Source organism: Cajanus cajan, chromosome 8 (genome assembly GCF_000230855.2).
Source record: "Cajanus cajan strain Asha chromosome 8, NIPB_CcT2T_4, whole genome shotgun sequence".
Taxonomy (NCBI): Eukaryota; Viridiplantae; Streptophyta; class Magnoliopsida; order Fabales; family Fabaceae; genus Cajanus; species Cajanus cajan.
In genome coordinates, this window is record NC_138524.1 from 49,040,662 (window position 1) to 49,064,952 (window position 24,291).

Below are 24,291 nucleotides of genomic sequence, written 5' to 3' on the forward strand. Positions count from 1 at the left end.
TGATAAGCCAGATCAGAACTAAAGCGTGAACAAGGAAAACACATGTTGAACATCAAGAGAAGCCAGATGGTCAACATTAACGAATAAACAATCAAGGCAAGGCACATCATGAAAATCAGACAACTCAAGCCAACAGAAAAAAAAGTATAGTGAGTGCATCAGACGACTATGGATCTAATATCAAACGAAGGCGTTTCAAAAGACAAACTCAAGCGCTATAAGAAGTCAGACAAAGGGAGGTCAAGAATAGAGTCAACAACACATAAAGGACAACACCAACGAAAAGATATTTAAGACAAAGAACAAAACTGCCCATCAACAACATTGACTAGACCATAGAAGAAGTCAAGACATCAATAACAAACACTCAAATGAAGAACAACGTTGAGGCGCATAGAACTACCAGACACAAACAAAGATTGCCATGCCAACACTTAAAGAATCAAGTCTCAAAGGACTACTCAAGCACCGCCTACAATCACATAAGTACTCTCAACATGATAGCATGATTAAAAGAAGAAGAAGAAAACACACACTAAAGTAAAAGTATGCATGTGTCAGAAAAAGTACATTACTTTTTCAGAAAAGGACAACGCCCTACAGTTGCATGACTAGAAAAGGACAAAAAGGTTCCTAGGTCCTTGCTAAACAAATGCAGCTGCTAACAAGGCAAAGAAAATCCCACGCAATGACCATAAACAGGAAGCAACATTTAATACAAAATCTCAAGCATTAAATGAGAAGATTGAACTAGTCATGAACGACTACATCTGCTTCAACGGACACTTGCAACGAGCAGATTCTACCAAACTATATATATCACTACCTCAAACCTTAAGAGGTTGGCTTTTCGCCCTAGACTTTCGCATCTTGAACACAAAGTGATATCCAGCCCATGATGCAACGAAATCAGAGATAAAGCTTATAGAGTCAAATGTATCATAGCATATTCATCTCTGTAAACTAAGGAGTTCCAAACATGTGTATCTTAGGAACAGAACCTTAGTGAGTGTACCAACGTCTACATCCTCTCTATGAGAATAAACCAAACACTCAGTAGTTGCAAAGACTAGGGTTGAATACCTTAGTGAGTGTAGAAACATATGTATCCTCTCAATGAGAGTAACCCACACACTCAAACCAAATCTGCCTAGTTTATACTTGTAAAGCTTGAAGAGGCTAAGGAAAGAATACTTGTAAAGCCTGAAAAGGCTAGGAAAAGAATACTTGTAAAGCTTAGAGAGGCTTGTCAAAGAATACTCACTACGAGCCAGAAGTGGCTGAGTAAAGAATACTAGCGTTGATGAGTGAAGTCAACAAGTCAGGAGTTGGTCGAGAATACTCACTGAGAGCCAGATTTGGCTAATCAAAGAATACTAGCGCTAGTGAGTGAAGTTGGAGGGCTAGGAGTTGGTCGATAATACTCACTAAGAGCCATAAGTGACTGAACAAAGAATACTAGCGTCAACAAGTGAAGCAGACGAAGCAGGAGTGGTTGAGAATACTCGGGCAACCAAAAGTGGTTTAAGAATACTATCGTCTGTGAGTGAAGCAGACGAACCAAAAGTGGTTTAAGAATACTAGCGTCTACAAGTGAAGCTGACGAGCCAGAAGTGGTTGAGAATACTTGGGACCAGGAGTGATCATGACCTGGATGGTCTATAATACTCACTGCGAGCTTGAAGAGGCTGATTAAAGAATACTTGTACTTTATTGAACATCTAGTGGAACCCTTCAATTGAAAGAGACTAGACGTAGCTCTATTTGAGTGAACCATTATAAAAACGTGCTCTACGATTTAAATGGTTCAGACGCACTTTATTTGGTTGATTTTAAATATCGAAACCTTCATCCAATGCCTATCGTCTATTAAAACTATACTCAGACAAAAATCACACTTGTTTAATCGATTATTCAAAAGAACGGTTTTCTCTTCAAAAATATTTTCTCTAAGCAGACGATGAAATTCCCAGACGTAAAATGTTTTTGTTAAACCTATCCTGGGTAGTTCATGTCTAATATTCACCAACATCATTTTGTAGGACAAAAGAAAGTTTTCTTGCAAAAAGTTTTTAAAATGTCATTGTTCACACATACATATTTAACCCCCCTTCTATGTGTTTATCATCTAACTTCAGGTTTTTATTATTTAGAGTTGGCTTTTGGCCGACTCTCAAGTGATATATTTTTGTAGTGTGTTCTACCTGATAGTGGTGCTACCATCTCTTATCTACTTCATTTTCAAGTTTTTTTTTCTTTAAAGACCTTATGAATGAAAGATCAAGAAATTAGGAAGAAGCTTATAGAGAAGAAATCAATCATCAAACAAAACACTTTTAAATATTGTCTATACACTAAAGCAAATCCATACAGTGGAGTACTCCATGAAGGGAAAACTACTAAATCTGAGATCAATATATTCCTTTATTTTTCTTCTATTTCTAAGCTTCAAGCCACTTAATACAAAGGCACAATCGCCAAACTATGTTGGAGATGACTGCGATTACAACACCCCAAAATCTCTCAGCACTGCATACCAAACCAACCTTAAAAGCGTCCTCTCATGGCTATCAACAGATGCAGCCACAAGCAAAGGTTGGAACTACAAGAGCTTCGGTAACAACACCCCTGGAGATCCTGCTGCGTATGGCCTCTATGATTGCCGTGGTGATGTTGCTGGATACTTTTGCCAATTCTGTGTCTATACTGCTTCTAGAGAAGTTCTTCAGCGCTGCCCCAATAGAGTATCTGCTTTTATATGGTATGATTTCTGCATCCTAAGATACTCTAATGAGAACTTCATTGGGAATGTCACAGTATACCCAACATGGCATGCTTTTGGGACAAAAAATGTCTCTAGTACACAAGAGATTCAGAAAGGTGAGGATTTTATGAGAAGTTTGATCAGAAAAGCAACTGTGGAGACCAACCAGTTGTACTATATGGATGGTTTCAATTTGAGTTCCACTCAGAGAAGGTATGGCTTGGTGCAGTGCAGCAGAGATCTCACAAATGATGGGTGCAGACAGTGTTTGGAGACCATGTTAGCACTAGTTCCCAAATGCTGTGAACATAATTTGGGGTGGTTCGTTGGGTCTGCAAGTTGTCTCATAAAGTATGATGATTATATTTTCTACTTATTTCACACTCAACCATCTTCAGTTTCCGTGCCTGATACCCAAATAGGTGACACTTCAATTGCTTTTACTTCTGATTGTTACTTTGTTTATTCACTTAATCTAAAAAAATTGAATCCGGTTAAATCTGTAAAAACAATGTTTAGATGATAATATGCTTCTTTTATACTGTTTGCAGCTAAACAAATGGGTGCTGGTAAAACAAGAATATTGATCATTGGCTTAAGTGTGCCAGGGGCAGTAGCTTTACTATGCTTCAGTGTCTATTGTTTATGGTTCAGGAATAGAATTAGAAGAGGAAGTGGAAGAGGTAATTTCCTGAAATAATATCTGCCAGAATTTAATTGATATTAGCTTAATTCACATACTCGTCTTCTCTGTAGGTGGGCGAATACCTGATACTATTCGTCCATCATCACATCACAATGTTGAAACTGAGGAAACACTGAATCCAGACCTGCCTACTATCCCATTAGTCACAATTCTTAAGAGTACTGATGACTTTTCAGACGAATCCAAGTTAGGGGAAGGTGGATTTGGCCCCGTTTACAAGGTATTAATGATTTAGACTTTTGGATATATATTCATTATATACCATCTTTCTATATGCTTTTATTTATTGCTACATTTATATCAGGGAACTCTACCAGATGGAAGACAAATTGCGGTCAAAAGAATCTCACAAGCTTCAGGTCAAGGGTCTGAACAGTTCAAAAATGAAGTAATGTTTATAGCTAAATTGCAACATCGCAACCTTGTAAGACTTTTGGCATGCTGCTTGGAGAAAAATGAAAAGATACTTGTATATGAGTATTTGTCGAATGCAAGTCTCGACTTTCATCTGTTTGGTATGTTCTTAGTTAGCTTCATTGAATCACGGTAGCCTTTTAGTTTTTTCTGCAATTTTTTGTTCAGTATTTTATGAGTTATAATTAGTCTTGTCTATGGAGTCAAGTCAAATGGTGCTGCTATGAGCTTTAAAGTAGTTGGGAGTAAGGTGGAAATTTATTATCATAGGAGCTCAGAGAATTAGAAGGCTGAAACTCATATTTTTATTTATACTTGTAATAACACCTATAATTCCTATAATTAAAATTCGTAACAATAGGAATTCTAATAGTGCTCCATTAATATTAAATAAACTCTAATAATAGATATTGATTAAGATTCTCAACACTCTTCCTTGTATCAGTAGTTATTGACTCTAAGTTTCTCTCTCAAGTTCTCAAACTTTCTCTTTGGAAGTGCCTTTGTGAAAATGTCTGCCAATTGATTTTCTGTTTTGCAATATACTAATACAACATTACCTTTTTTCTGAAAATCTCTAACAGAATTCAACTTAATATTGAAGTGTTTAGTCTTCCCATGAAAGACTAGATTTTTAGAAATTGCAATTGTTGCTTGATTGTCTACAAACAACTTAGTTGGATTTGCCTGAACCACTTGTAGATCATCTAGAATTTTTCTCAACCATAAAGCTTGATTAATAACTTCAATAGTAGCTATGAGATATGCTTATGTAGTTGATTATGCCACATTGTCTACTTGTTTCCATAAGGCCCATGAAAACATTCTTGAACCTAATGTAAAATAATAATCATAAGTGCTTTTCATATCATCCAATGGACCTCCCCAATTGCTATTAGAAAATTCATGGAAATTAAATTCTTGATTATATTTGAACCTTACTCCATAATCAAGAGTACCTTTGGCATATCTTAGCACACATTTAGTAGCTTGAAAATGTACTTCACTTGCATAATGTATGATGAAGTTTAGTGAAAAACACATAGAAGGGGGGTTAAATGTGTGTATATGAAGGATTTTAAAAACGTTTTCACAAAGGTGTTACTTTCTGTTAGAAAATAATGTTTTAACTATGTAAGGAAAGTGCAAGATTGGTTAAAAGGAACTTTGCGTCTAAAGATTTATCGTCTGTTCGAAAATGGTTTCCTCAGTCAAACAAATATAAGTTCGTCTAAATATTGTTTAGAAAACAGGTAGTAGTAGACGAAGTTTTTCAAAGTGATAAGTCAATATGATTAAAACTGCGTTTCTAAATCAAATCACAATGCACAAAGTTTTTATACTGGTTCACTCATTCTGAGCTACGTCCAGTCTCCTTCAACTGAAAGGCTCCACTAATCACAACAGATTACAAGTATTCTTAACCACTTCTGGTTCGTCAGCTTCACTCGTTGACACTAGTATTCTTAAACCACTTCTAGTTGTCCAAGTATTCTCAATCACTCCTGATTCGTCAACTTCACTTGCTGATGCTAGTATTCTTAAACCACTTTTGGTTGCCCGAGTATTTTTAACCACTCCTGGTTCTACAAGTATTATTTTGCTAGCTTCTTCAGGCTTTATAGACGATAGATGTTTTGAGTGTGTATGCGACTCTTGGAGAGGATAAAATGGTTTCTACACTCACTAAGGTATTCAACCTTAGTTTTACAAGGATGTGTTTAGAGTGTGTATGTAACTCTCGCAGAGAGGATGAAATAGTTTCTACACTCACTAAGATAAACTATCTTAGTTTTACACGGATATTCAAATCTGAACAAGAAGAGAGATGAGATTGTTTCGACAATTGCTTTTGCTTATTGCTTTTTGCTTCTCTCCTATTCTTTCTTTTCTTGTCAGGTCTTAATATTTATAGCCTTGTGATAAATCTTCCCATTGTTTGAATTTGAATGTGTCCGTTGAGACGGAGCTTTTCGTTTGTGCAGATAAACGTTCATTCATGGCTACACAGATCTTTTTCATTTAATGCGTTTAATTTTGCATTCAATGCTTTGCTTGCTAAATCTGTGGTACGTGAAGTCTTTTGCATAATTTGTTCCCTTTTATTTCTGACTTTAATCATAACCTAGGTACTATGTTTGTCCTTTTTCCGTCATTGTAGCTACGGAGGAATTACCTTTCTTTGAAAAGTAGGTGTACTTAACCTGACACATGTAGCTTTGACTTGTGAATTTGCGCTCTTCAATTTTTTCTTCTTTCTTTTCATTTCTTTGATAACTCCATGTGCTTTTTTTGTGAGTGGAAATGATATGTGATCTTCTTCGTTGTGACTAGTGGAATCTAGACGTTTTTCATCATGCTTCGTTTACGTTTGAAAAATTTAGTCTCCATCTAAGGTTTGGACTTTGATTTTTTCATCTCTTCTGATCAGTTTTGAGGGTGAACAACTTTTATTCCGTCTGGAATGTTTCTTCGTCTTGTGTTATCCAACGACTGATGATTGTTTTGTTGACTTATATGTGGTTGACCATTGAGCTTCATCTGATGTTTATTTAGTGCTTGAGCCAACTTTGTCTTTGTCTTGCTTTGCTCTTGTTTCTGATTTCTTATATTGCGCTTTAGATTGGTCTTGGCATATCTTCGTTTGGTATTCGTTGTCGTCTGATGCCCAAGTTATGATCCTTCTTTCATTTAGCTTGATTTGTCTGATCTTTGTTTTGCTCGACCCTGCTTCATGCTTTAGTTTTGCTTGTTCTTATACATATCTGAAACATTACTACACAGATTAGTAATAACAATATGTATTATATTTGTCATATTCAAAACCTTGCTGAGAATTGCTTCATCTGACTTAACATATGAATCTAGAGAGAAGACTTACAACTTTCAAAATATCAGGTCTTGTTGTCGTAAGATACATTAAGCACCCAACAAAACTTCTAAAATTAGTCTTATTAACCTTTTTTGCACCATTCTCTTTTCAAAGCTTCAACTTTGAAACATTGGAGTATTCATACGCTTAGAGTTTTCCATTTGAAACTTGTTCAAAATTTCTTTTGTATATTTCTTCAAACTGATAAAAATTCCTTTATGTTCTTGTTTGACTTCCAAGCCAAGAAAGAAAGCCATTTGTCCAAAATTAGTCATCTCAAAAACTTTCATCATATCTTGCTTGAACTCCTCAACAAATGCAATATTGCTTCTTGTCACTAAAAGGTCATCCACATACAGAGAACCAATTAAAATTTCATAATTCAAGAATCACATAGAGAGTTGACTCAAGGAGACTTTTTGTGAAGCCAATACTCAACAAGTACTCATCAATTCTGCTATACCAAGCCCTTGGAGCTTGCCTCAAACCATACAAGGCCTTCTTTAGCAAATAGACCTTCTCTTCTTATTCTTTAACCACAAAACCTTCAGGTTGCTCAACATATATCTCCTCTTCTAAATAACCATTTAGAAAATCAGATTTTACATCTAGTTGAAACACATTCCAACCATTTTGTGCTGCAAAAGCTAAAACCAATCAGATGGTATTAAGTCGAGCAACGGGAGAAAATATTTCAGAGAAATCAACTCTATATTTTTTAGCATATCCCTTCACTACAAGACTGGCCTTATGCTTATTAATGGAACCATCTGCATGGAGTTTGGTTCTAAACATCCATTTAACAACAATAACATTTTGATGTTAAGGTTTAGAAACCAATTCTCAAGTTTTGTTCTTTTCAATCATGCAAAACTCCTCCTGCATTACAACAATCCACTTTGGATCCTTTTTTGTTTCAAAAAATATTGTAGGTTTTAATTTAGTAGCATTACACCTTTCATAAATGCCAAAAAGTAATCTAATTCCTTTAACTAGTGGATCATCAACATTTTCATAAAAAATTTCATCTATTTTTTTCTTCTGTAAAAGAAAAATTAGGAACCTACTTCCAATGATCTTTCTCCCAAATCCATTGTTTATCTTCAATAAAATGGACATCTCTACTTATGAGAATCTTACCAATTTGTGGTTGGTAGACTCTATAAGCTTTTGAAGGTGTGTTATAGCCAATGAAAGTTCCTACTTCTTCCGTTTTTGTCCAGCTTATCTCTTTTCACCTTTGGCACATAAGTAAAACAAATACAGCCAAAAACATTATGAAGTTAGATGAAAAACACATAGAATGGGGGTTGAATATGTGTGTGTGTGAACAAAGGAATTTTAAAAATATTTTTGCAAAAAAACTCTTTTTCGTCCAGTAAAATAGTATAAGTGAATGCTAAACAGAAACTGCCCAGGATTGGTTTAACAAAATCATTTTCCGTCTGGGAGTTTCATCGTCTACTTAAAGAAAATACTTCTTAAACGAAAACCATTCTTTAAAATAACAAGTTGAACAGGTATGGTTTTCGTTTGAAGACAGTTTTAATAGACAATAAGAATTAGACGAAGTTTTCAGTATATTAGATCAACCAAATAAAGTGCGTCTAAATCATAAAAGTAGTGCAGGCATTTTTATACTGGTTCGCTCAAATTGAGCTACGTCCAGTCTCCTTCAAATGAAGGGTTCCACTAGATATTCAATGAAGTACAAGCATTATTTGTTCAGCCACTTCAAGCTCGTAGTGAGTATTATGGACTACCCAAGTCACGACCACTCCTGGTCCCAAGTATTATCAACCACTCCTAGCTCGTCAACTTCACTCGTCGACACTAGTATTCTTTGATCAGCCACTTCTGACTCTCAATGAGTATTCTCGACCACCTCTTGGCCCGCTAACTTCACCATTAGCACTAGTATTCTTTAATCAGCCACTTCTGGCTCTCAATGAGTATTATCCACCAACTCCTGGCCCGTCAACTTCACTCACCGATGCTAGTATTCTTTAATCAGCTAGTTCTGGCTCGCAGTGAGTATTCTTTGACAAGCCTCTCCAGGCTTTACAAGTATTCTTTCCCTAGCCTCTTCAGGATTTACATATGATAACTAAACAGGTTTGGTTTAAGTGTTTGGGTTACTCTCATAGAGAGGATACATAAGTTTCTACACGCACTAAGGTACATGTTCTTAAGTTATGCTTAGAACACCTCAGTCTACAGAGATAAATACATCATCATAGATTTGACTCTATAAGCTCCATCTCTGGTTACTTCATGGGCTTGATATCACTTCTCTTTTATGCCGACAAGTCAACCTTTCCAGGTTTGAAGTTGTGATATATATAGTTCGACCGTTGAAGTAGATATAGTCGTTCATGACTAGTTCGACCTTCTCATTTAATGCTTGAGTTCTTGCATTAAATGTTGTTTCCTGTATATGTAGACATTGCGTGAAGTTTTCTTCATTTGTTAGCTGTTGTGTCTGACTTTAACTGAGACCTAGGAACCTTTTTGTCCTCTTCTAGTCACGTAGTTGTAGAGCGTTGTCCTTATTTCAAAAAGTAATGTACTTTTTCTGAGACATGCATGCTTTTACTTTTGCGTGCTTTTCTTCTTCTTCTTTCATCATGCTATCATGTTGAGAGCATTTAAGTGATTATAGGCGATGCCTTGATTTGTCCTTTGAGACTTGATTCTTAAAGTGCTTGCGTGGCAATCTTCGTCTCCGTCTGTTAATCCTATGCGTCTCCAGTCTTGTTCTTCGTCTGAGTATTTGGCATTGACGCTTTGAATTCTTCTTGGTTTGGTCAACATTGTAGATGGACAGACTTTGTTTTCGTCTAGAATATCTTTCAGTCTGTGCTATCCTTAGTCTCGTATTTTTTTAACTTTCTTCTCCTCTATGACTGACCTTCGTCCGGTCATCCTTGAAGTTTAGTGAAAAACACATAGAAGGGGGGGTTGAAAATGTGTGTGTATGTGAACAAAGGCATTAAAAATATTTTCGCAATAAGGCTCTCTTTCATCCAGTAAAAATATTATTAGTGAATGCTTGAACAGAAACAACCCAAGATTTGTTTACCAAAATCGTTTTGCGTCTCGAAGTTTCATCATCTGCTAAGAGAAAAATACTTCATAAACAAAAACTGTTCTTTTAGAATAATCAATTGAGTAAATATAGTTTTCATCTGAAGATAACTTTAATAGACGATAATTATTTGACGAAGTTTTCAGTGAATTAGATTAACTAAATAAAGTGCGTCTGAAACATTAAAACGTAAAGAAAATTTTTATACTGGTCCATTCAAACTGAGCTACGTCTAGTCTCCTTCAAATGAAGGGTTCCACTAGATAAACGATTAAGTACAAGTATTGTTTGTTCAACCTCTTCAGGCTTGCAGCGAGTATTATAGACCACCCAGGTCACGACCACTCCTGGTCCCAAGTATTCTCAACTACTTTTGGCTCGTCAGCTTCACCGCAGACGCTATTATTCTTAAACCACTTTTGGTTGCCCGAGTATTCTCAACCACTCCTGGTTTTTCAACTTCACTTGTCGCCACCCGCCGAAACGGACCTTGGCATTCGCGACGATGGTCGGACTCTTTTTAAAGTTTTGAAAAGTGGTGGATTGTTAGAACGACTTATTCTCAAACTGAGACCTTATCGAACTAACAATTTTATTAAATGATTCACCAATCCATATTAATCCCAAGCGGGACCCTTCATGGATTAGTGGTTTTCACAAAAAGAAGGGTTCTTGGAGTCGCCACCAATGTTTTACTCAAAACATTGGAAAAAGGGATAAGGCAATTGATTTTCGCAAATCAACCTTGGCCATTACAACCAGAGTTGGGTAAGGGAGTCGGTTACGTGCGGGGAAGGTGTTAGCACCCCACAACGCCCCTTTCGGGTTCCCTATGACGGATTATTTCATAAATAACAGTGTAAAATTACTAAATTACCCCTATTTATTATAAGCGATTATAAATTAAATATCTACATGATGACGAATTTAAATATGCAACAATCAGAAAGCAGTAAAAGAAGGGATTTTTAGAGAAGAAACCTTTGAAGCGTGCTTTTATATATTTCAATGAAGTTTAGGAGGCTTTTTGGCGCTCCCTCCCTCTACAAGCTCGCTCGCTCCTTCCTAAAAATTAATCTTTACTATGGAAATCAAAAAGATTTCCCTTCGACTAGTTCGAATTCTCAAGCTAAATGCTCAGAACTCAAGAACTTCGTCGGATCGACTCTCGGAGAGAATTCTAGGGCAGAACACTGCTCAAAAACCCCAGAATACTCAGCAAGAGGGTCCAGAAGTCTGGAAAAAGTGTGGAATGACGTCCTATTTATAGGGATGAGGCGCAGTACGGCCCCTGGGTTCAATACGGCCCGTATTGAGTTTTTGTACTTCAATACGGCCGTATTGAATTCAGTACGGCCGTATTGAAATACAGAAACTTCAATACGGCCGTATTGGTTTCAGTACGGCCGTATTGTAGTACAAAATGTGCAGTACGGCCGTACTGAACTCCAAGGAGGCCGTATTGAGCTCCAAACCTCCCACTTTCTTATTTTTGGCTACTCTAAGACCTCTAAACCTACAGATAGTCATCCTATGGTCTTCTGGGAGTCCTTCTGGCTGACTTTCCTTTGATCTTTGAGAGTCTTCGAGTCTTATTTCCGACCCGGACAATTTTAGGGGTCTACAGCTGCCCCCCCTTTACTTAGTCAAACGGTTTTTTGGTGTACCGGTTGACAAGTAAAGGAGTTGACCCAACTGTCCGGGGAATAGGCCATCCTTCTGACTTGTAGTGTCTTCCGGTGGAAAATTGTTGAGTAGCCTCTCCAGGTTGAGTATTAGTCGTCGCCTCTCCAGGCTAGCGTGAGTCTTGCCCTCTCCAGGGTGAGTATTAGTCGTCGCCTCTCCAGGCTAGCGTGAGTCTTGCCCTCTCCAGGGTGAGTATTAGTCGTCGCCTCTCCAGGCTAGCGTGAGTCTTGCCCTCTCCAGGGTGAGTATTAGTCGTCGCCTCTCCAGGCTAGCGTGAGTCTTGCCCTCTCCAGGGTTTTTCCTCTCAACATGGGCAGCTGAGTTTGCCCTCTCCAGGGTTTTGCCTCTCAACATGGGCAGCTGAGTTTGCCCTCTCCAGGGTTTTGCCTCTCAACATGGGCAGCTGAGTTTGCCCTCTCCAGGGTTTTGAGATAAGTTTGTCTCCACAGTCCACAATGCTGCTTCGACGGTTTGTTTTTCTGATTTTGTGCCGCTGAGGGCTGGATAACGCAGGGATCCGTCTAGGGGATGTGCAGTCATTCATAGGTTTTTGTGCCCCAACTTGCATTGCTTAGTTGGTACCCATGGGGAATTTCTGACTCCTTGGGGTGTAGACACAGATGCTCTCTCTCTGAGTTGAGCGATGCCTTATGTTTGGCTGACGTCCTTTTGACGTAAGTGGAGTATCCCGGTTGTCCTTATTCGGGTGTCTCTTTTGATTTTTTCAATTTTGTTGCCTCTGTGTAGGCTGTTATCCACTGGGGGATTTTGTCGTTTTGTTGTGATTAGCCTCTTCTGTTAGGCAGATCATCTTGACGCTTGATGTTTGGCTGAGAGCCGGATTCCACTTGGGGAATGATTATTTGTCTTTTGTGATTTTTCTTGAAGGGGTGCCTCTGAGTAGGCGAGTGGGGATTTAAAGTTTATATATCCCAGAGTATTATTTAGAAAGCCTCTTCAGGCTTAGCTTCACTCATCGCTTGAGTTGGAAAGCTATCCTCCACTGAGGAGGTCATAGTCCTTTCGACTCGGATATTCTGTTTAGACGATCAAACCCTCCTTGGGGAATCTTGCTGATCTTGGTTTGATAGCTTTCACTGGGGAATTTGGCCCGTGAGTGGAAGCTGAGATATCTCTGGGGAGTATTATTTCGGCGAGCCTCTTCAGGCTCAATTATTCTGTACAATGCTGTATTTCCTGTTCAGCCCAAGAGCGCAAGCTGAGACGTCCCTTGGGGAGTATTATTTCGGCAAGCCTCTCCAGGCTCAGTTTTTTTTTTGTATGAGTATTATTTCGGCAAGCCTCTCCAGGCTCAGTTATTCTGTACGAGTATTATTTCGGCAAGCCTCTCCAGGCTCAGTTATTCTGTATGAGTATTATTTCGGCAAGCCTCTCCAGGCTCAGTTATTCTGTACGAGTATTATTTCGGCAAGCCTCTCCAGGCTCAGTTATTCTGTATGAGTATTATTTCGGCAAGCCTCTCCAGGCTCAGTTATTCTGTACGAGTATTATTTCGGCAAGCCTCTCCAGGCTCAGTTATTCTGTATGATGCGGAATCTTTGCCTTTTTTGTCGAATTTTGACTTTTTCTGTATTTTTGCCTTTTTTCGTTGATTTTGGCTTTTTCTGTTGACTGCTGTCATACACAAACAATTTTTCTATTTTTCTATTTTATGCGATTGCCTCATGATAAGGTCTTTGAATGTGCAACTAATGTGTGTGTGATGCATAAAATGCAAGTTTAATTATTTTGTTAATGTTTTTAGAAAAATGAATGGCTTTCCCTATCCTCCTTTTCTTGGAGGAATTTCTGTCGTCGACGTGAGGGAAGATTTTTGTGAGCCTTTTTCGCAGGAGATTACGGATTTTATAGGAACCCCTCCAATTTTCTTTATTGATCGATTATTAAAGGAATTTCGTACAATTTTTATGAAATACCAATTTAGAGGCATAATCACATGGTCAAGAGAGAAGAGAAATGAATAGATATTTTATTGATATTCACAAGTGTTTTTACGGAAAGATATACAGAAGGAATTTCTGAAGAATGGCTGGCCAGGGTAAGCTATATACATTGGGTTTAACAATTATATCTGTAATTGTTGCTCTTTACGTTCCCCTAGTCGCTTCGGGTGAGATGCCTGAGCCAGGAGTGTAGATGCTGCAAGACGCTTGCTTCTAGAAGATAATCACTTGATCCGCCTTTCGGTTTTCGATTCAAGTGATCGTTGCTTGCTTTGTTTTTGCATCTTATTCTTTTGCCCCTAATTTTTGACTAGGACGTATCCTAGTGGGGATAAATTTGCCTTTGTTTTGCCTAGTACCCTTGTACTGGCGGGCTTTTTATTTTGCCCTAACTTTTGCCTAGGACGCCCTTTTCGGGTTTTCATCCTAGCGGGCTTATGCAAGCAACGTCTTCAAGCATAGCACTTCTTTACCACGTCAGCGTTGACTGGGTATCGAAGTTCTTCTCCATCCATGTCTGTGAGGATCAATGCTCCTCCTGAGAAGGCTCGCTTCACCACGTATGGTCCTTCGTAATTCGGGGCCCACTTTCCGATTTTGTCCTTTTGAGCTGGTAACAGCTTCTTCATTACCAGCTCTCCCTCGTGGTAGACTTGAGGGTGGACTTTCTTGTCAAAAGCCTTTTTGATCTTCCTCTGATAGGCTTGACCATGGCATATGGCGTTCAGCCGTTTCTCTTCGATGAGATTCAACTGGTCGTATCGGCTCTGAACCCACTCTGCCTCGGAAAGTTTTGCTTCCATGATTACCCTTAGAGAAGGTATTTCGACTTCGACGGGTAGAACTGCCTCCATCCCATAGACGAGGGAGATGGAGTAGCTCCTGTAAATGTACGTACTGAAGTCCTATAGCCATGAGGAGCGAAGGGTAACATCTCGTGCCAGTCTTTAAATGAGACAACCATCTTTTGCACTATATTTTTTTTTTTATGTTCTTATTGGTTGCCTCGACTGCCCCATTCATCTTCGGCCGATATGGGGAAGAGTTGCGGTGTTGGATCTTGAATTCTTGGCACAGTTCTTCCACCATTTTATTATTCAGATTAGATCCATTATCAGTGATGATTTATTTCTCCATGCTTCCACTAGATTATTCTAAAATCATTTGGGACAAGAGAGAAAAGAAGGGAAAGATACTTTTATTCTGAAGTTTGTGTTTTAGAGGGGATTTATTTTTCAAAAATGGTTTTTGTAAGAATGGTTGGCCAAGGTAGGCTTATGTGTTTAGGCTTGTTTGATTAAACACTTATGAAGTTAATAAAATCTTGTTTATTGACGTTGTGATTTTGACAACTTGGATAGCTTCTCTTGAACCTTTCTTTTTGAATTCGGTTCATGGTACCATCATGGATTTCTTTTGTTTTTTGATTGTCCTTATTTTTGCCTAAAACACCCTTTTGTGGCGTTTTAGCGGACTTTTGTTTTTATTCATTTTTGCAACCCTAACTTTTGCCTAGGTCACCCTTTTGTGGGATTCCTAGCGGGTCTTTTGCTCTTATTTTTGCGCAGCCCCCTTTTTGGGTTTCCCGCCGAGCTTCTTTTATTTTAAAAGATTTCTTTTTACCCATGATGGCACTTGTCAAGGCCAAGGGAAGGTGCTCCAAGTTGTCAAACACACTTCCACATAAAAATGATGCGGGTTTATTATTATTAAGATGATTTTAACCTCATTCATGTTTATTCAAACAGGGTTAAAAATAATGTGGTTTAGAATTTTATTATAAGCAAGAAAAGAAGCAATGAGAAAGAATGATTTTATTATAATCATAGCGGAAACATGTGTCCTTATTTCATCACTGATATGGGTTCCAATGTTGACCTCTTTTGTCTCTCGGCCTGGCCCCCAAATTCACAGTTTCCAATTTCTCTTGATATGGTTGGAGTAGACGAGCTTCTTGATCTAGCAGTCTTTGCAGATCCGGAGAGATGGTCTCCTCATCACTGTCCAACTCAACCCATTCATCCTCAACTTTCGGATCCCGGTCAGAGCGAACAATTACAGACATAATTATTTTATTGGTTCTGTTTAGGTTTAGAATTATTAATGTTAATGAGGAAAGAGAGAAAAGAACCAAAAGAGAGAATGATATGTGAAAAATGCCTCTTTATTGATATGTATTAAAACTGTACAAAAACCCTTATTTACATGAAAAGGTTCTCATGATCTCGGGTACTGATCATGAGTCCCTAAAAGAAGAATATGGAGGGGCCCTATTGTGGCTTGCTCTTCTCTCTACTCCTGCTTCGGCAGAGGATTCTTGCTCACATCGGGCGCTGTTGAATCAAAAGTGATCCACCCAGCATCGATAAGGTCTTGGACCTTATTTTTGAGAGTTCTACATTTCTCCGTTGAATGCCCCGATGCCCCCGAATGGTATAGACATTTGTCTTGCGGTTTGTACCAATAGGGATGAGGTGGATCAATCTTCTTTAGTGGAACGTAAGCTAGAAGACGTGCTTCCACTAGCTTCGGCAGGAGGTCGCTATATGTGGTCGGAAGTTTATCAAACTTCTTCACAGGGTTGTATTGCGACTTTCCTGACTTCGAAGTGGAAGAAGATGAAGAAATATTTACGGCATTGACTCCTCCCTCCTTCTTCTTCCCGTAGGTCTTCTTGGCTTCAAATGATTGGGAAAGCCCAGCTAGCTTCCCACTTTTCAGCCCTTGTTCCACTCTTTCGCCAATAGTGATGATGTCCGAGAAGAGTGTTGTCGTGTTCCCTATCATCTTGTCATAATAGGGACCGGTCAACGAGTTTATGAATAGGGACACCGTCTCCTTATCCGACAGCGGGGGCTCTATTTGTGCCGCCAACTCCCTCCATCGTTGGGCGTACGCCTTGAAGGATTCATCATTTGTCTTACTCAAGGCTTGAAGATCGGACCTATCGGGTGTTAGGTCGATGTTATATTTATAGCGCTTGAGAAAGGCGTCGGCCAACTGCCTCCATGTGCACACTTGACTTCCATCCAGCTGCATATACCAATTGAGTGCGGTGTCAGCCAAGCTCTCTTGGAAGCAATGAATCAAGAGCTTTTCATTGGTAGCATATGCAGCCATTTTTCGGCAATACATGGTGAGATGACTTTTGGGGCAAGTCGATCCCACATATTTTGGGAAATCGGGCACTTTGAATTTGGGAGGGAATTGGATGTCCCTCACCAAGCACATGTCGGCGGCATCTTTGATGTCAAAATCATGCCCCTCCATAACTCTTAGCCGATCCTCAAGAGCATGGAATTGTTCCTTTGAAACCTCGGGCTCTTTAATCATGATCCCCGCCCCAAGGGGTACAGCTCGTGGAGGTTCTTCCTCGTGCTCCTCCTCCTCATGATGATGGGACTCATGGTCACTGTGGTGAGACCCATGTACATTATGATGACGCATGAGTTCCATCATTTGCGCCATTTGTTCTTTGAGCTGTGAGAGCTCGGCTGTAAGCTTCTTATTTTGGTCCTCCAGCGCTTCCATCTTCTTGATTTTCTGCGCGCGTGTGAGGACAGAGAGATGACCAGCCACTTTCTAAAATGAATGTTTAATTAGTTTATTTATGGGATGAATACGCTCTTGACATGAGCTTGATAACCCTCCATTTTTAAGGCGATGCCTTTTTAAAACGGAGTGTTACCACCCTCCTTGACTTATGATCCCTCCCCAACGGAGAATCTCGATAATTATGGGTCTCTTTTACTCATGTCAAGAGGTATTGGTGAACCTAGAATGCATGGTTTATGAGGATGCATGATATCTTATTGGTAATGATGCACATGCTCCTCACTTTTATTATATTTTCACACATGGTCTTTCTTCTCATGTCATGGTATTTTCATGCATGGGGATTATTCTTTAGACCTTATCACGAGGTTTATTATTAATGCACAAACAATATCACATAAACCTATACACAAACAATTCACTCATCCACGAACAGTCACGAGCGAATCACGAGGTAGGGGTATCCTACAGAAAAGTGCATATTCAAGGTGGTTCTAACTGTTCTCACCGGTCTGAGGCCCCCAAGGTGCCCCCATTATAGGGACCCAATTCCTCTCGTCGTAAGTCGATGGAAAGTTCCAACGCACTGTCGGACTCGAGTTCATGGTTATCACCTTGAGTGATGTTTTCCGACAACGGTCTGCGGGCACCTATAGACCCATTCGACAACCGGCCGTACTAACATCCACTCCCTATGGATTACCACTCATGCCCCCGGGTATAGAGGGAACTGTTGTGTGCAAAGGTTCGTGTACAGTTTGTATTTCAAACAATTGCGTAAATTTAAAAATACAACGGTTATTAAAGCCAAATAGATAAAACATGTTATCATACAAGTGAGGGGTAATAAAGTAATTTTAAACTATTATTTTAAAATAATCCATCACTAAATGGGACTGACTCTCGAGGCTTCCCCAGTGGAGTCGCCATCTGTCGCCACCCGCCGAAACGGACCTTGGCATTCGCGACGATGGTCGGACTCTTTTTAAAGTTTTGAAAAGTGGTGGATTGTTAGAACGACTTATTCTCAAACTGAGACCTTATCGAACTAACAATTTTATTAAATGATTCACCAATCCATATTAATCCCAAGCGGGACCCTTCATGGATTAGTGGTTTTCACAAAAAGAAGGGTTCTTGGAGTCGCCACCAATGTTTTACTCAAAACATTGGAAAAAGGGATAAGGCAATTGATTTTCGCAAATCAACCTTGGCCATTACAACCAGAGTTGGGTAAGGGAGTCGGTTACGTGCGGGGAAGGTGTTAGCACCCCACAACGCCCCTTTCGGGTTCCCTATGACGGATTATTTCATAAATAACAGTGTAAAATTACTAAATTACCCCTATTTATTATAAGCGATTATAAATTAAATATCTACATGATGACGAATTTAAATATGCAACAATCAGAAAGCAGTAAAAGAAGGGATTTTTAGAGAAGAAACCTTTGAAGCGTGCTTTTATATATTTCAATGAAGTTTAGGAGGCTTTTTGGCGCTCCCTCCCTCTACAAGCTCGCTCGCTCCTTCCTAAAAATTAATCTTTACTATGGAAATCAAAAAGATTTCCCTTCGACTAGTTCGAATTCTCAAGCTAAATGCTCAGAACTCAAGAACTTCGTCGGATCGACTCTCGGAGAGAATTCTAGGGCAGAACACTGCTCAAAAACCCCAGAATACTCAGCAAGAGGGTCCAGAAGTCTGGAAAAAGTGTGGAATGACGTCCAAATGACGTCCTATTTATAGGGATGAGGCGCAGTACGGCCCCTGGGTTCAATACGGCCCGTATTGAGTTTTTGTACTTCAATACGGCCGTATTGAATTCAGTACGGCCGTATTGAAATACAGAAACTTCAATACGGCCGTATTGGTTTCTGTACGGCCGTATTGTAGTACAAAATGTGCAGTACGGCCGTACTGAACTCCAAGGAGGCCGTATTGAGCTCCAAACCTCCCACTTTCTTATTTTTGGCTACTCTAAGACCTCTAAACCTACAGATAGTCATCCTATGGTCTTCTGGGAGTCCTTTTGGCTGACTTTCCTTTGATCTTTGAGAGTCTTCGAGTCTTATTTCCGACCCGGACAATTTTAGGGGTCTACATCACTTACTAACGCTAGTATTTTTTGATCAGCCACTTCTGGCTTCCAGTGAGTATTCTCGACCAACTCCTGGCCCGCCAGCTTCACTCACTAGTGCATAGTATTCTTTAATCAGCCACTTCTAGCTTCCAATGAGTATTCTCGACCAACTCCTGGCCCATTGACTTCACTCATCAATGCTAGTACTCTTTACTCAGCCACTTCTGGCTCGTAGTGAGTATTCTTTGACAAGCCTCTCCAGGATTTACAGAGATGAATACATTATGGTACATTTGACTCTATACTCTCTATCTTTGGTTTTGTTGCATAGTGGGCTTGATATCACTAGTTAAAATGCAAAGCCAAAGGCTAGCCAAAAAAGCCAACATTCCAAGGTTGGAGACAGTGATATATATATTGTCTTGTAGAATCTTCCCATTGCAGGTGTCCGTTGAAGCAAATATAGTCGTTCATGACTAGTTCAATCTTCTCATTTAATGCTTGAGTTCTTGCATTAAATGTTTTTTCTTGTGATAAACCTTGCGTGAAGTCTTCTTTGCCTTGGTAGTAGTAGTGTCTAAATTTAGCAGGGACCTAAGAACCTTTTTGTCCTTTTCTGGTCACATAGTTGTAGAGTGTTATCCTCTTCTGACAAAGTAATGTACTTTTTCTGACACATGCATGCTTTTCTTTTGTGTGCTTTTCTTTTTCTTCTTCTCTTTGATCATGCATTTTACGTTGAGAGCTTTTGTGTGGTCGTAGACGATGCCTTGATTTGTCCTGTGAGACTTGATTCTTCATATGCTTTTATGGCAGCCTTCGTCTACATCTAGTAATCCATGTATGTCTCAAGCCTTGACTTTCTTTTGAGCATTAGTCATTAATGCTTTGACTTTCTTTTGATTTGATCAACTTGTAAATGAACAAATTTTCATTTTTGTCTGAAATGCTTATTAGTCTGTATTGCTCTTCGTCTATTTTTGTTGACTTCTGTTTTTGTTTGACCAACTTCCGTCCAATTTCTTTTGCTTTGACTTGTGTTTGTTTGATGCTTGAAGCTTTGTTTTGACTTGTCTATATAAAGCTTTCGTCTGTCGTCTTGTATATATTGTTCTTCATTTTACCTGTACTAATGTTTTTCTGAAACATTGACACGCTTGTTAGAAATAACAATATGTATTATATTTGTGATATTCAAAACCTCACTTGAAATTGCTTTGTCTTTGTCTGACTTAACAATCTATGCAGAGGGAAGACTTTTAAATTCGTCTTGGATGCTTCGTCTTAGATTATCCTTCGTCTGACTCTTGTGTTGGCGTTTCGTTTGTCTTGTCTTGTTCTAACCTCTTGGTCTGACTCCTTCTTATGTAGTGTGTTCTACACGACTTAACTGTTCTTATGTTTTTCTGAAACACTAACACACTTGTTAGAAGTAACAACATGTATTATATTTGTCTCCTTCAAAACCTTGCTAAGAATTGCTTCGTCTGACTTAACAATCTCCCCCTTTTTGACGATGACAAATATAATTGATTAAATAGTTTCTGATAAGACTAAGTCAGAGTAATTTATAGTTTATAGCAAACTCGCATATCATATTAATGTGTTGCGACTCTCCCCCTTAGTGTATGCTCTCCCCCTTACTAGATTATCTTTTTAGGGTTTAGTGGGATTCGAATAACATAACATATTTGATTAATTTTTCTATTTCTCCCCCTTTGTAATCATAAAAAAGAAATAGAAGAGCTCAAGAGAAGATTATACCACACGAGATACCAAGCAAGATCATATATAGTAATGTTATAACATTAATCAGAGCATGTATATCACAATATTCATCAGATCATGTCATATATTAAGATAATAACTTTGGATGAAAACTGAAGACTGAATTGAGTAGAATACAAATTGTATGAGAGAGAACTGTACAACCATAAGAGAGAAAGAAAATACATTAGATTATTCTCCCCTTATCCTAGTTATTCCTACACTATTCTCTCAAACTGATCAAGAAGATGGAGGTGGATTCTTGGAGAGCTTAGAAGTCATTAAGTCAAACAAGCAGTCCAGCTTGTTGTCCAGTTCTTCTATGAATTTTCTTAATGTCTCAATAGAGACATATTGCTGTGCAGGCTCAGATGCAGTTGGAAGTTCCCCAAGAGGAGTAGACGATGAAATTGGTTCAGCGGAGATAGGCTCAGACAATTCAGATTGTGCAATCTCAGAGGGAGCATCCCAAGGCATAGGCATGCCTGGTTTCCATGGTGGAATGTCTTTGCACCAGTCATAGATAGGAACTTTATACCATGTGTCTGTGACAGCCTTCCATTCATCCTTGTAGAGATCCAAGTTGAAGAGTGCAGAATGAATGAAGTATCTTTTGCTTCAAAGAAAGGCGAAAGATGTGTCACTAAAGTGCATCAGTTTGCATGGGTCATCCAGCGATACCCACGTAGCATGAGTGTCTTAGCCTTTTCTTCGTCTGAGAGACCAGACGAACTCGCCTCCTGATTGCACTTGTACATGAAGTTCTGATAGATCTTTTCAGCATCATCTTTAGTGTATCGTAGTGCTTTGGCAGGGTCCTGTGGCTTGGCCAAGCTTGCTCCTGGAAAATGTCGAACCTCAACCCTTGAAGGTTTAGGCATTGATCAGAGATGAAGTGCAGGATCCTTCATCTTGTTTTGGTTGATCGGAGGGAGACGAGGGTAGATGCGATCAGGAAACTAAAATTGGAGTATCTTGGTTGGTGTATAGAGAAGGAGGTAAATATAGTTGTATTGGTGTATCTATATGTAGACACCCAATTTCGTCCGGGGGCATACCAACAAGGAAATGGACTTCCATTATCGAAGGAAAGAAGCTCCAGAAGCATGGAATGGGTCGTTCCAAGTTACAAAAAAGGCGTAAAACCTAAGTTTGGAATGGGTCGTTCTTAAACTGGAACATGCCATTCCAAGTTACAAAAAAGGCCTAAAACCTTAGTTTGGAACAGGCTGTTCCAGCATAGGCAATTATGTGATAAACTCACCTCTGGAACATGCCATTCTAGTTTCAGAACGGGTCGTTCCAAGATACGAAATTAACACACAACGTACAGATCCAGAACGGGTCGTTCGAAATTTGGAACGGGCCGTTCTGGCAACTTTTTGATGTCTATAAATAGCAGACTCGAGCACAATTCTCATGGCTACAAAATTTCGTCCAAGACTCCTTAGAGCTCAAAATTTCTCTCTCTCTCCCTCCTATTGTATTTCTTGAATTTTGTGAGGCATATTGTAGAGTGAAAGGTAGCCTAAAAGTCTCCATAGTTGAAGATCTAACAAAGCTTGCTACGAGGTATTGCTAATTAATCTCTTGTTCCATCTTTCACTTCTTTTATTTTAAATATTGTTATAATAAAAGCAATCATGTAGAAATTTTAGGGTCAATTGTATAATTTAATTTTCAAGCATGTAAATAGTCAACAATAAAAGGGGATTTAATATTTATATTATTATTGTTTATAATGCTAACTTCATCATAGGGTACCGATTAAGGGCGTTGTAGGGGTGCTTAATACCTTCCCTACACATAACTGACCCCGAACCCAATCCTGGTTATCAAGGCCATTATTGGACTTTTAAAAACCTTTTCTTTTTCCAATGTTTTGAGTAAAATATTGGTGGCGACTCCATGAACCTATTTCAAAAACCATTAATTAATGATTAGTCTAGTGTCCGGGCATTCCTTAATTGATGAGATTTATAAAAAGATGTCTAAACCATAGGTCGCAAGATCAGAAATTTTTGGGTTGCGACACTATACAAAGGCGCAGATGGCCAATTGCAGCAAAGTCAGACACAAAGAGAGCGATAGAGACCTATATGTATAGGAGTGAATTTGTTTGGTAATTGGTTGAAGTCTACCTTTGGTAGAGGGGATGGGGGCTTTCTCACACGGATGGTTGTGGTGGATGGAGTTTTGTTTTTATGTTTGGGAGATAAGGAGGATGGTTGTTGATGTGGAGGAAGTATGAGTTGAGGAGTTCCTTGTGGTGGAGTCCATGTAGTTTTGGACTTGATCACCTCTCCTAGATAGATCTTCCTCTTGAAGGTAGGTGGAGGAAGAGTAGTGATTGTACCTAGTAGAAGAGCCTGGTAGGCCTCAAATAGAGAGAAGGGAATGTCTAGGCAATAGGGAGTGCACATGTATTCCCCTTCCTCATATTTGTATACCGGCACAGGAAGTTCTTCTCTGCCAGGTATAGAGGCTTCTTCTTCATCCAATTTCCTGTGATGGTCAATGATGGTGAGGACAGGGAAGTCCTTCATAAGGTAGTATGCAGACGGAGGATGTTTGGGTTTATCTTTAGCCTTTTGTGGAGAGGATGGAGGAGACTCCTCCTTGAGTCCAAAGCCAGGTGGACATGTAAGTATGGAGAAGGGAGCAAGAGGAGGAGGTTGCTCGTACTCTAGTCCATACGTAGGCTTATTGGAGAGAATGGCTTCATACTTGTGGGTGTTTCCTTGTGAGTCCCGCAGAGGGTTCCCTTAAACGTCCAGTATGATTGAACCTTCTTCTAGCCAAGAGTACACTAGTCTGTAGTACCCCAGGGCATGTGTTGTGGGCTTTTGCAATACATAGTGCCCAGCCCAATTGATGGGGTAAAGTCCACAAAGCACGCTTATCATCCTGTCAATGATGTATGGTCGTGGCTTTGGACGCAAACCAACTTTGTTTCTTTTCATCATGTCTTTGTTCGTGGTAAGTTAGATGTCCTGTAGTAATTATGCTTTTCCTTCTGGGTCAGCAACACCAGGAAAGACAATGGAGTATAGATCCGTCTCAGGGTGCATACCTTCTAAAATCAGCGAGTTTATTTGCCGCCATGTTAAAGTAGAAGGAATAGAGGCAAGATCATACGATCAACTCTAATTACCGTCTTTCTTTTCCTTAAGGCCACAATATTTACATAAACAACCTATAAAGAGATTTTATATCAGATAAGGTTTATAAGAGTTTAAAAGAAAGGAATGTATAGAAATGTCACTTATGAAACGAGAATGTACAATGACGAGAGGGGAGGGAACATCCACAGGAATTTCTGTCTGAGCTGAAGGAGCGACGACTTCAGCTGCATGTTCAGCAACCACCTTTGATGCTAGCTTTATGACCCTTTT

General features: G+C 39.2%; 1 protein-coding gene across 1 annotated transcript; it reads left to right on the top strand.

Moving 5' to 3' along the window:
- Positions 1 to 1,854: 1,854 nt before the first annotated feature.
- On the top strand, positions 1,855 to 4,302 carry LOC109791380 (cysteine-rich receptor-like protein kinase 25). Its single transcript, XM_083062724.1, has 4 exons — positions 1,855 to 3,186; positions 3,316 to 3,447; positions 3,521 to 3,690; positions 3,775 to 4,302. The coding sequence occupies exons 1-4, from the start codon at positions 2,385 to 2,387 to the stop codon at positions 4,018 to 4,020; spliced, it is 1,350 nt and encodes a 449-aa protein (XP_082918850.1). The 5' UTR covers positions 1,855 to 2,384; the 3' UTR covers positions 4,021 to 4,302.
- Positions 4,303 to 24,291: the final 19,989 nt, after the last annotated feature.

Excerpts from the sequence above, each read along its gene's own strand:
- LOC109791380 (XM_083062724.1), top strand. The coding sequence starts at position 2,385 with ATGAAGGGAAAACTACTAAATCTGAGATCAATATATTCCTTTATTTTT. Across the intron at positions 3,187-3,315 it reads CGTGCCTGATACCCAAATAG|CTAAACAAATGGGTGCTGGT; the intron begins GTGACACTTCAA and ends TACTGTTTGCAG. Across the intron at positions 3,448-3,520 it reads TAGAAGAGGAAGTGGAAGAG|GTGGGCGAATACCTGATACT; the intron begins GTAATTTCCTGA and ends TCTTCTCTGTAG.